The sequence below is a fragment of the Mobula birostris genome, chromosome 3, assembly GCF_030028105.1.
Source record: "Mobula birostris isolate sMobBir1 chromosome 3, sMobBir1.hap1, whole genome shotgun sequence".
NCBI classification, from domain to species: domain Eukaryota; kingdom Metazoa; phylum Chordata; class Chondrichthyes; order Myliobatiformes; family Myliobatidae; genus Mobula; species Mobula birostris.
The window spans coordinates 150,294,220-150,306,681 of record NC_092372.1 but is presented as its reverse complement, the minus strand read 5'-3'; the positions used below and the strand labels follow the sequence as shown (position 1 = coordinate 150,306,681).

The 12,462-nt window shown below is 37.4% G+C and overlaps 1 protein-coding gene across 3 annotated transcripts in view; it reads left to right on the top strand.

Annotated features, from left to right (window-relative positions):
- Positions 1–12,462, top strand: part of gabbr2 (gamma-aminobutyric acid (GABA) B receptor, 2) — a 1,055,299-nt gene that overhangs the window by 891,940 nt on the left and 150,897 nt on the right. For all 3 annotated transcript variants that reach the window (XM_072253441.1, XM_072253440.1, XM_072253442.1), the window contains one exon: positions 2,334–2,466. In XM_072253441.1, the coding sequence (XP_072109542.1) occupies positions 2,334–2,466 (133 nt within the window). The remainder of the gene's footprint in view (positions 1–2,333; positions 2,467–12,462) is intronic.

Genomic DNA, 12,462 nt, shown 5'->3' with positions numbered 1-12,462 from the left:
CTTTTTTTCTCTCTCTCTTTGCACAACTTATTTAAGATATATATATACATTTATTATTGAAATTTATAGGTTTTGTTTATTATGGCAATGTACTGCTGCCACAAACAACAAATTTCATGAAATAAGCCAATGGTATTGAACCTAATTCTGATTCTCATAGCTTAAAAAATTAATCACCAATTGTAAAACTTGAAATTTAAAGTTCAAAGTAAATTTCTTGTCAGCGTACACGTGTGAACCATATACTCCTACCCTGAACTGTTCCCACAACCTATGGACTCACTTTATTTCCAATATTTTTATTATTAATTTTGCATTTAAGAATACAGAGTACAAGAAAAAAATATATATCAATACATTATACTAAATCGCATATATAGACTCCTTACCCTATATTCATACAGATTAATGAATTCGTAACATTGAAATATAGTAATTTAATATATTTTTAAAAATCTAACCCACGACCAAGACCGAAGTTGATTAGTAAAGAAAAAAAGGGAAAAAAATTATTAGTCATCATCTGTGCTTTAATGGCAAATCAAAGGTTTTGAAAATAATTCAGAAAACGTCACCACAATGTTTGAAAGTCTTGGCTAGATTCAGAGATTGAACATGACATCACATCACGTAACCATTGAGCGTGAATAGGCAGGGCCGCATCTTTCCATTTAAGGAAGAGCGTCCTTCTAGCCATAAGAGGAATAACAGCCAAAATGTGCAAGTCAGATGATATTCATATGTTCATTCGTATGTTTTGGACATATCTGAGTCTTGGGAAATACTGGAAAGAAGTATTTCAAACTTCATTGATACCTTTCAAAGTAAACTTTAAGCCTAATCCTTTGACCACTTTATTTGGTATTGTTGGAGGAAAGGATATTTTGGAGTCATCTGACTCACTTTCAATGACTATTCATCTCATGTTCTCAATATTTATTGCTTATTTATTTATTATTATCATTTTGTTCTTTGTTTTCACAGGTTGTTAGTTTTTTGCACATTGGTTGGTTGTTTGTCTGTCTTGTGTGTGGTTTTTCATTTAATTCTGTTGTGATTCTTACTGTGAATGCCTGCACAAAAATGAACCTCAGGCATATCTGTACTTTGATAATACATTTACTTTGAACTTTGAGAAAACAAAACAAAATAATAATAATTAATAAATAGCAAGAACATGAGTTGTAGAGTACTTGAAAGTGAGTCCGTAGGCTGTGAAATAGTTCATTGTTGGAGTGAATAAAATTGAGTGCTTATGTGATGCATCCAGTATCTGGCAAGTCATCATTGCTGTTTGATACTGTTTGGGACCTGTTCACTGGCACTCTGTGTGATAGCTAAGCTTTATACAATAGGCTCAATGAAGAAAAACTGCTAATGCTACAGCATCTGGTCTTCACAAAATCTTGGGCTGCTGCCGTTATGTACACATTCTGTAGACGTTTGAGACTTCCTGAGGTTTAAATGTCAAACTAATGGTAATTCATTTCCAGATTACTAAATATCCAGCTGTAAAATGCAGCCAAATAGAAATTAACATTCTTTAAAGACTTAATTATTTGTTGTCGCTTCCCCTTTTGTTCCTTCATTTCATACATCCATACTGGCTCTCAGTTGGGAGGTGCTGAGATAAGCTCTTAGATAGGCTACAGTAAGATTTCTGTGCCTACTTCCCTTAGAACAATTTCCAGGAAAAAAATGTAGTTAAGAAAAATTGGGTTTTAAATTAAACAATGGGACAAGTCCATGAAATGCCATCATATCTGTTGAATAGGCACACAAGCATGACAGTGAAATCCTTTGACAGATAACAGGTTCTGTTCTGGGGAAAATCCTGGTAGAATTTGTTGATGAAATGCGCAGTACGGTATCCAAAGAGATGAAAAGTTTTCAAAATTCACAAGTTTCTTTTTATCGTTTTGTCTCTTGCTGAACAATGGTTGTCAGAAGCTTATTTATGTGTCATTTATCATCATGATTTCCAAGAAGCATAGCTATGTTTAGAAGTGCCATTCTATTTCCAAAAGGCTCTTTGTTTTCTTTTGGCTAGTTAGGTTATAATAAATTTACTTCTTTAGACAAATAGACCATATTTTCTAAAATTCTGTGAGATAGTCCTTGGATTATAATGGTTGGCTCAATTTCTCATCTTGCAAGCTCGAAGAGCTTATCTCAAACACTTGCATGCATATCTGTTTAAGAATTGGGTCATTACTTGTTAAATAGTGGTTGTCATTCTGTGATTTCTGTGCACCAAAGACCACCCTTACAAAAAAAAGCAAGGAGTAATATTATTAAAACTAATAACTGTTAAATGTCTATTTCTTTCTTAGGTTGATAAAGATGTCCAGTCCCTATATGAACAACCTTATTATTCTAGGGGGAATGCTGTCTTATGCATCCATCTTCCTCTTTGGCCTTGATGGATCGTTTGTTAAGCCCAACACATTTGAGACTCTATGTACAGTAAGTACATGCACTGATTTGTATTTCTGTGGACAACAGTTCTTGAGGTCAGTGTGTGGAGCAGGGTCACATTAATTGCCCACCTCTGGTTGTTCTGTGAAGACAAGGGGCTGTCAGTAGTTCATTTTTAAGCAAGTGAAAGAAAAGCTAAATCTCAGTCTCATCATGGCAGAATCATGCACAACGTATAATAATTGTTTTGTGGGTTTATGAATGGCAAAGTATTTGTCAAGATCTGAAGATGTAAGTGCAAGCTTGTTTTAAAGTCTTGTTGTTTAGAAGAGATTCAATTTATCATGTGAGTTTTCAGTGAATCTGCAGCATCTTTTTTGGAGTCACTGTAGCGTTGTTTACTTTCATGTTTTCTGTGGGAAAATAACTTACAGCAAATTGAGACTTACGCCTGGAGACTGTAATATTTCAGACCAAATTCCTACTCCATGTGATTAGTTGATATTTAGTACATTTACAGATATTAAGTAAAAGATGTTGGTCTATCAATAGTTTCAATATAATCCTTTCATTTGCTTTATGGATGGTGAAATAGCCCTCAGCCAACGGTATACATGGCAGTCTAACCATTAGCATGACACTATCACAACATCAGCAATCAGCAGTCAGGGATAATTTTCCACTGCTGTCTGAAAGGAGCTTGTATCTTCTCCCCATGACCATGTGGGTTTCCTCCAGGTCCTCCAGTTTCATTCCACGTTCCAAGCACATACGGGTTAAGGTTAGAATGATTGAGTGACAGAGAGTGAGATTTTTGTCTCCGCTCAGACTCACAGTGTAACAGCAATATTAGTATGCTGGTTGCTCTGTAATAGAAGAACCACATACCATCACCTCTCCCCATCTCATTTGCCCACCCATGTACATTTCTTAAACATTTAACACATTCTTTGACAAATTTGGTTGGTTGTTCATAATTTGATTGCAGTAAATCTCCTCAGCCTTGTGAAATTCTTAGACAATAGTACAAAGACAAATGTAATAGGAAAACTGAACAATCTAAATCATTCAGTACCAACAGTGGAATGAAGCAAGACTTCATACTGGCTTCCGAAAGATTTAACATTTACTTCCAATTTCTTTTAAAATAAGCATTCTATGATGCTCAAGAAAGTGACTACCTCAGCACTAGATTGTTGAAGGCAATGATTAATGGTCCACAGTTCATAGCTAAAATGAAGGATATCATCATTAGAGATTTGTTTGCAGATGATGTAGCCCTTATGGTGATATCATATGACTAAGCTCTCTAAGTCATGCAGAATCTTTGTATTAGCAGTAAGCTTAAAGATGATGTATTATGCACCGGGACTCATCTGAATCAGATCCAGATACTATTTAGTAGTTTTGCCTCCCACTCTTTACAATAAACCACAATATAAATTTTAATAATGAGCTCAACAGTAAAATTGACAATGCAGCTTGATTCTTTGGTCCCTCGCAAGCAAACTTAAAATAATTACAAATTAAAGCATGAATTTATACTTATGAGATAGCTTTTATCCATTTTTCCATGTGACTCAGAAATATGGGCAGCTAATGTCAAATATAAACCAAAAGATTAAATAGCTTTCAACTAAGTTGCCTGTGTAACATTCTTCAAGGAAGATGACAGGAGTGATGATGAAAGTGCAAGAGTTCAACAACACTAGCATGTCATTTTAGCATGGAAAAGTAAAAGCATCAGAGGATCCTGAAGAATCTGGTGTATTCTGAAATTTGTAAAGAACAGCAGACTGATGCACAAATTTTGAGACGCTGCTCGAATGATTTATTAGCCTACACAATCCTCCGGGATGATTGGAGTGCAGAGTGCCTCCATAATTGGCAGTCAGTCTGCAGATGGAGAAGGGTGCAGGTCGTTTTGTCATAACTCCATCAGATAAATTAAGGGTTTGTTATTTACCTCAAGAGCTTTAATCAAGCCTTTCTCATGGCAAAACCATCGAAGTCCCAACTATTGCAAAACTCCTGTGTTGCCCTGTAGGAACTAATGGTGCTATCATAATATTTCCAATGAACCAAATGTGGACAATACTAAATATGTGTTTGGTCTTAGAAGTACAGTTGTAATTGTCAAAAATACCAACATTTGTTATTGTACATTATCTGAAATACATCTTATGGAAATATTTGTTTGATGATGAAATTCAATAAAAAATAAATTACAAAAAAAAGAAAAGCTGTTTACAGCTTTCCTAGAAAGTGATTATTTTAGAATGGGATTATTGAAGTCTCAGGATTTTATTAAAACTTTGTACGTAAGAATGGTAAGTGAAGCCTTCTGAGCATTCTATATTATAGCAAACATTTGTGGAACATATCCTGTTACTTTAACTCCTCAGAAAGCAGGTTTTAATTAACTTGTGAATTAACTCATTGTGTCATGTTTCATGGTACAAAGAGATCACTCGTTGAATTAAGAGCTCAATGGAGTAGACTCTATTTTGCAAGTTGTTTTGGAATTGCTTCGTAACTAGGAAAACACTTTTGGCTTAAGTTTTTGTGACAAAACCCAGAATAGAAAGAAAATGAACTTCATTAACGAAAGATAAATAAAGATAAAGATGTAAAGAAGCTGTCAACTTGTTAATCACCTTTAATTAAAAACAGAGTTAAAATTGATTTTCTTTTTGGCCAGACTCTATATCACTATATTTACATTTCAATGGATGTATGAAATGAAACACTGGTTGAGCACCTCTTATCCAAAATGCTTGGGACCAGAAGTATTTTAGATTTCAGATTTTTTCAGATTTTGGAATATTTACATCTATATAATGGGATATCTTGGAATGGGACCCAAATCTATAAATGAAATCCATTTACATTACATATACAACTTATACACATACCCTGAAGGTAGTTTTATATAACATTTTTAATAATTTTGCGCAGTAAACAATAATGTGTACACTGAACCTCGGCCAAGCAGGTAGACAGTCAGTGGCTGTTTAGCATCATCATCATTCCTGACTCTAAATTTATGTGCTATAGGTAAGCAGTCCTTGTGTTACCTTTACATATTGTATGTACTGATGTAGCCGCTCAGCATGTTAGATTTTCATCAGCGATAATCTTGGCAAATTCATCAATGAGTTTCACTGCTGCTTCGTGATCAGTAGACACTTCATCACAACAAGCCTTTAAAAATTTAATGCCATGCTGCCTTTTCTTAAATTTCTGCAACCAGCCTGCTGACTATTCACAATTACCTTCAATTTTCAGTTCATTGTGGTAGAGCTTTGCTTGATTCATGATCAGCATACCATTAAGCGATATACCACGTGTTCACTCCGACGCTTACAAATTCACTCTTAATGCACGATGAGATGTTCATTTTCACTTTATGTAGTGTTTTTTTTCTATTTTTCATTAACTTCTCTTCATTACATATGTGAGGTCACTTCTCAGAATTACCTGTGGTGCGCAGTCACCAACGCACTGGCTGGGAACTTTCCCAGCGCTTTGTGGAATTTTCCATTTGTGATGTCATGTCAGCGCTCAAAAAAAATTCATATTTTGGAGGTTTTCAGAGTTGGAATTTCACATAAAGGGTGCTCAACCTGTACCTGTTTCTCATTAAATTTACATCCCTTTTGTTTTGGCCGCTGCCAGCCTTTCTTCATGGTTCTATGATTTGATCAGATTTAAATTAGCAAAAAATGTATTAACATGATCTTCTTCTAACTAAAATCTCAGAACAGTAAACAGTTTAGATCACTTAGAGTAGATGCTAATATCCCCTCTAACGATATGTGTCATATTCACAGATACAACTTTTGTAATAAAATCTGTCATTACAGACTATAAAGTTACGTAGTGTAAGGCGTGTTCTGAATCCCTGCTATGTGTTAATTCTATTTCTATATAACTGATGCAGTACAGCCTCAGTAAAATTGCTGAAGACACATGAGGGGCAAAATAATAACGGAGCTTGGAAGCAATTTCTTATAACCTTCTCAAGTTAATTTAATTTCACACAAAATCTGCCACTTTCTCTACTTAAGATCGAACAGTGGGAGAGGGTCAGCATTTTCATTGCTATAATGTTTGCTCCTGAAGTAGCTATGCCTTGAGTTCTTGAAAGTGAGAGAAATTCATCCACTAGTGGATGGAATGGTTTACCTACATTTGATTTACTAATAAAATAGTTACATCTCCACCACCACTGATACAGTGTGGCATGCTGGTGGAGAAATCCAGAGGTCACAAGGCCAAATTCCACATGGCAAACTCTGAATTCAGTGGAATAAATCTGACCCCTTGTAATCATGCATATAAAAATAACTGGAAAAAAATACTGCTTGTTTGTCATTAACTGGTTCAGGCGAGAGTAACTGCCATTTTCATTCGGTGTCTTTCCACTTGACTCCTGTCCTTAAATGTAATGTTGTTTCTGAGTGCAGAACGAAAACGCAATGAAGCGCCTGATTACCTGAGACCATGAAACACACTGGCTCAAATGAACTGCAGTTGCCAGCTCACATTAATTTGAGTTTCAAGAGGAGCACTGGCTGAGCTGAACCACACAACCGCAAGGCACACAATTATAGCAGGTTCTCATGTGGCATTCTTTCGAGGCCCCAGCCATAGAACATCCTGACAGCCTTTGCTCCCAGCTGTATCCCATCAGAGCCTTCTTTTCTGTCACATCAGATCATTACAAGGATTGGAAGTGTCTGACACTCAAAGACAACTAAGTATTAAGGTGCTTTAAATAATTAAGCATTAATTATTTAAAATTAATTTAAATTCAGTCAAATATTAAGAAATAGCTTAAATAATTTTAAAAGTAAGTGAATGCCGAAGAAATTAATAGATTTTATTCTCTGATGGTATTGGGTTTGCTGACTGCAAACTTCAAAACTGAAACAAAGACCTTAAGCCCTATCTGGTAAACCTGTAGATAGCTACGGGTACTCTCAATAAAGGGAGGTTATACTATAATTACCCAGTCTTCAAAGACTAATTCACTTTCCTGCTATTCTCCTTGGTGAGCTTAACTGCCAATTCCCACTACTTGAGTTGTGGAGGGGGGTCCCCTTCCTGCCAAGGAGGAGACACCTCCAGTCAACAAAGTCGTTCAAACACAGTTCATTTATTTTCTGTGATACTCATTTAACTTGAAACAAAGTTCATAAAACTCTCAGAGGCTTTTTATTTTATTAAATATTTCCAAATTACAAACCAGTTCAAAAACACAAAGAATTTCCAAAACACAGATACAATTCTTAAAAGACACGCCCCCAAGCTGCAGATGAACTATTTGTTTGTTGCAGGAAGGGAAAGCAGGGGAATGGATTCTAATTCACCCCTTATTTCTGGCATGCTTCTTAATGTTCCTAAGCCATTTCTAATAACCCTAAACTTCTGTTCTACATTTATACTGTCTTTTTGCCACTTGGGTGACTTCAGACACTTTTTAATGAAAATATTCTTTCAGATACTTTTTAATGCAAGTGGTCTAAAAGTTTCAGGAGACAAAGTTCCCAGGTATCCACAATTAATGTTGTGAAGCTGACTCCATGAGTACACAAATCTTCCAACTTAATAAATGATCAGTAATTGATATGCTAAGTGATGTTATTATTCTAGTCTGCAAGCTTACAACTTAGCCAGCTTTGTCTGTTTTGAAACGACAAATTAAATAACCTATTGTTTTATACTGCACCTCTTGAACAGTAGCCACCATAAGACCCTAAGATATAGGAGCAGAATTAGGCCATTTGACCCATTGAGTCTGCTCCACCATATCTTCAGGGCTGAGCGAATATTCCTCTCAGCTCCAGTCTCCTATCTTCTCCCTGTATCCCTTCATGGCTTGACCAATCAAGAATCTATCAACCTCTGCCTTAAATGTACATAAATGCTTGGCCCTCACAGCTGCCTGTGGCAAAGAATTCCACAGATTCACCAAACTCTGTGTAAAGGAATTCATCCTCATCTCCATTCTAAAAAGACACCCCTCTATTCTACGGCTGTGTCCTCTAGTCCTAGATTCCCCCACCATAGGAAACACACCTCTCGATATCGACTCTATCAAGGCCTTTCATCATCCAGCGAGGTCACCCCTCATTCTTCTGAATTCTGGTGAATACAGCCCCAGAGCCATCAGATGCTTTTCATATAGCAAGCCATTCAATTCAGGAGTCATTTTCCTGAACCTCTTTTGAACCATCTCCAGTTTCAGCACATCCTTTCTAAGATAAGGGGCCCAAACCTGCTCCCAATACTCCAAGTGAGGTCTCATCAGCTCTTTATAAAGTCTTGCTTTTATATTCTAGTCCTCTTGAAATGAATGATAACATTGCATTGCCTTCTTCACCACAGACTCAACCTGCAAATTATCCTTTAGGGAATCCTGCACAAGGTCTCCCAATTCTCTTTGCATCTCAGTTTTTTTTTGTATTTTCTCTCCACTTAGAAAATAGTCAACCCTATCATTTTCTCTACCAAATCATATGACCATACACTTTTGGACACTGTATTCCACCTGCCATTTCTTTGCCCATTCTCCTAATTCGTCTAAGTTCTTCTGTCACCTCTCTACTTCTTCAAAACTACCTGCCCCTCCACCTATCTCCGTACCACCTGCAAGCTTTGCAACAAAACTATCAATTCCATCATCCAAGTCACTGACATATAACGTATAAAGAATTGGTTCCAACACAGACCCCTGTGGAACACCTCTAGTCATCGGCAGCCAACAAGAAGAGGCTCCCTTTACTCCCACTCTTTGCCTCCTGCCAATCAGCTGCTGCTTTATCCATGCTAGCATCTTTCCTGTAATACCATGGGCTTGCAGCTTGCTAAGCAACCTGATGTATGGCACCTTGTCAAAGGCCTTCTGAAAATCCAAGTACACAACATCAACCAATTCTCCTGCTTGTTACTTCTTGAAAGATTTCCAACGGATTTATCAGGCAAGATTTTCCCTTGAGGAAACCATGCCTATTCTATCATGTGCCTCCAAGTACCTTGATACCTCATCCTTAAGAATTGACTCCAACATTGTCCTAACCACTGAGGTCAGACTAACTGGCCTATAGTTTCCTTTCTTCTACCTCTCTCCCTTCTTGAAGAGTAGAGTGACATTTGCAATTTTACAGTATTTTGGAACCATTCCAGAATCTAATGATTCTTGAAAGATCATTACTAATGCCTGCATGATCTCTTCAGTCACCTTTTTCAGAACTCCAGGTTGTACACCATCTGATCAAGGTGACTTACCTACCTTCAGACCTTTCAGTTTCCCAAAAATCTTCTCTCTAGTTATGGTAACTTCACACACTTCATGCCCCCTGACACCTGGAACTTCCACCATACTGCACAGATCCCATAGGTTCAGCGAGTCTGTTCTATTAACAGTACTATTTGCAAAGCTGTGTTTTTAAGTTCAATCTGATTGCTGCTTGCCATTTACATTAAAAACTGAAGACTGGCTCCAGTTTACATCCAGAAGCTAAATGAAGAACATTGGTTTACCAGCTGCTGTGTTTAGAAAGCTGAGCTTGGAAAATAACAAGAAATGTCCCTCCTAATCTTGAAGCCCTATTTGAAAGAATGAGCATTTCAGTCCTGTGCTATGTCTAACTAGCATCAGATTGGAATAGCAAGCTCCTCAGTGAAATGTTGACCAATTCCAAATGGAATCCAGCCATATGATAGAGTGAGGTATTTCACTCAACCATCCAAGACTTAAATGTTCCCACTGAAGACTTTACTTGGTATGGCTAAATGCCGACTGTTCTTTATGGAGATGCTACATACAGCCACTGGCTTGGCCCATTAATAAACTGCCATCAAAGAAGCCTAGGAAAAAAAAGATGCTTTACATCAGGAAATATGTTACCTTCATGGAAGCTTATTTGTATAACATGACCTCAATAACCCTAGTTATAATAATTTAACACAATTTCAGCAGGAGCAAGATTAAACCTTTATTTCAATTGATTAAACATAATGTGCGCATATTACACATAAAAGTATTTCCCAAAGCTAAGTCATAGATAACAGTTTGAAACTGATTATCTGTAATGGACATAAAATTACACCTCCTAGTTAAGCAGCAAATTTAAAGTAAAGATTCAATGTAATTGAAAGCATTTCCATCAGCTATGTGACCAAGTAATTGTTCAAAATGAACACTTTGTTTTGCTTTGTACATTTTTGTTGTGGATCTGTTCTCACCTATTGGATTTGATGAAGTTGGAAACGACAAAAATACTTTGTACAGAAATGTGAGTCACAAAGTCCTCATATAATTGGCTGTTAGGCTCAGAAGGAAAGGGTGTTGTTGAGCAGGGTGACAGTGAGAGGAGACTGGGTAATGTGTGGGATGGACTGGAGATTCTGTGGCTGAGAAGGAGATGGCTGGATGGTGTGTTACCCCTTGGGTGCCAGGATTAAGCTTGTCTCCGAGTAGGTGCAGAACATGCTTGAGGGGGAGGATGAACAGGCAGAGGTTGTTGGTCACATTGCTACAAATGACATAGGTAGAATAAAAGGGTGAGATCCTGCAGAATGAATGTTAAGAGTTGGCTAACAGTTTAAGAAGCAAGACCTCAAAGGTAATGCTCCCTCAATTATTCCTGGTGTCATGTGCTACCAAGGTAAGAAATAGAGCAATACGACAGATGAATATGTCACTAAGAAGCTGGTGCAGGGTTAGGGACAAGGTTCTTTGATCACTGGGATCGTTTCTGGGGCAAGGATTGAAGGGTTGCACTTGAACAAGAAAGGGATCAATATCCTTGCAGTGAAATTTGCTAATGTAACACCAGAAGGGTTTAAAATAGATTTTCAGGGTGTGGGTCTCTGAAGGGGAGCAAGTCATGGGATAAAACATTAACCAGCAAGTTTAGTAATCAGGAAAGCAGTGGCATGGTAAAGGAAGGGAAAAGAATACTTAGTAAAACTACATTCATTTTAATGTATATACCTAGAGCCACAGGACATGGGTGGGATTTTTAAAAAACATTTCTCCTTGTTGTGGCCCAAGGAGAAAGTCAAGATTATAAGATTGTGGAAACAAGTGGAGATGTTTTGAAAAACTTTAATATTACCAGTGAGGAGGTTTTTGCATCCTTACAGTAAATTGAGGTAGATAAATGTCCAGGGCCTGACTAAATAGATCTTCAGACTTGCTTAAGATGAGAAAAAATGTGTGGAGTTCCTTACGGAGATACTTGCTTCATCATTAACTGATTGTGAAGTTCCCAATGACCTGCAACAGGCTATTATTGTTCAATTGTTTACGAAGGCTAACAAGGACAAGCTAGGAGACTACAGACTATTTATAAATGCAAGAGTTTCTGCAGGTGCTGGAAATCCAGAGCAACAGACAGAAAACATTGGAGGAACTCAGCAGCTCAGGCAGCATCTATGGAAATAAGTAAACCGTAGACGTTTTGGGCCGAGACGTTTCTTCAGACCTGGAAAGGAAGGAGGAAAGTGTCTTCCCACTGCCACTCCAGTCCTGAAGAAGTGTCTCAGACTAAAACATCTATATTTTATTCATTTCCATTGATGTTGCCTCATCTGCAGATTTCCTACAGACCAGTCAACCTGCATTATTTAATGAGGAAGTAACTGAGGGAATTCTGAGAGACAGGATCTACCAGCATCTGGATAGACAGGAACTGATTAAGAATCAACATGCCCTTGTGCAGGGGAAGTCATGCTTGAAATTTTTAAAGGGGTAACCAAAAAGGTAGATGATGGTAGGACAGTGGATGTTGACTGTTTGGGCTTTAGCAAGACCTTCAACAACGTATCTCATGGCAGGCTGGTCAGGAAAGGTTAAGTCTGTTGAAGTACTGGGAGAGCTAGTGAGGAGAATTCAAAATTAGCTCAGAGGTTAAACGCAGAGGGTGGTGCTTTAAGTTGTTTCTCAATATAGAGGCCAGTGACTGGTGATATGCCACAGGGCTCAGGTTTTGGATCCTTGTTTGACGTTATTTATACAAGTGATTTGAATGT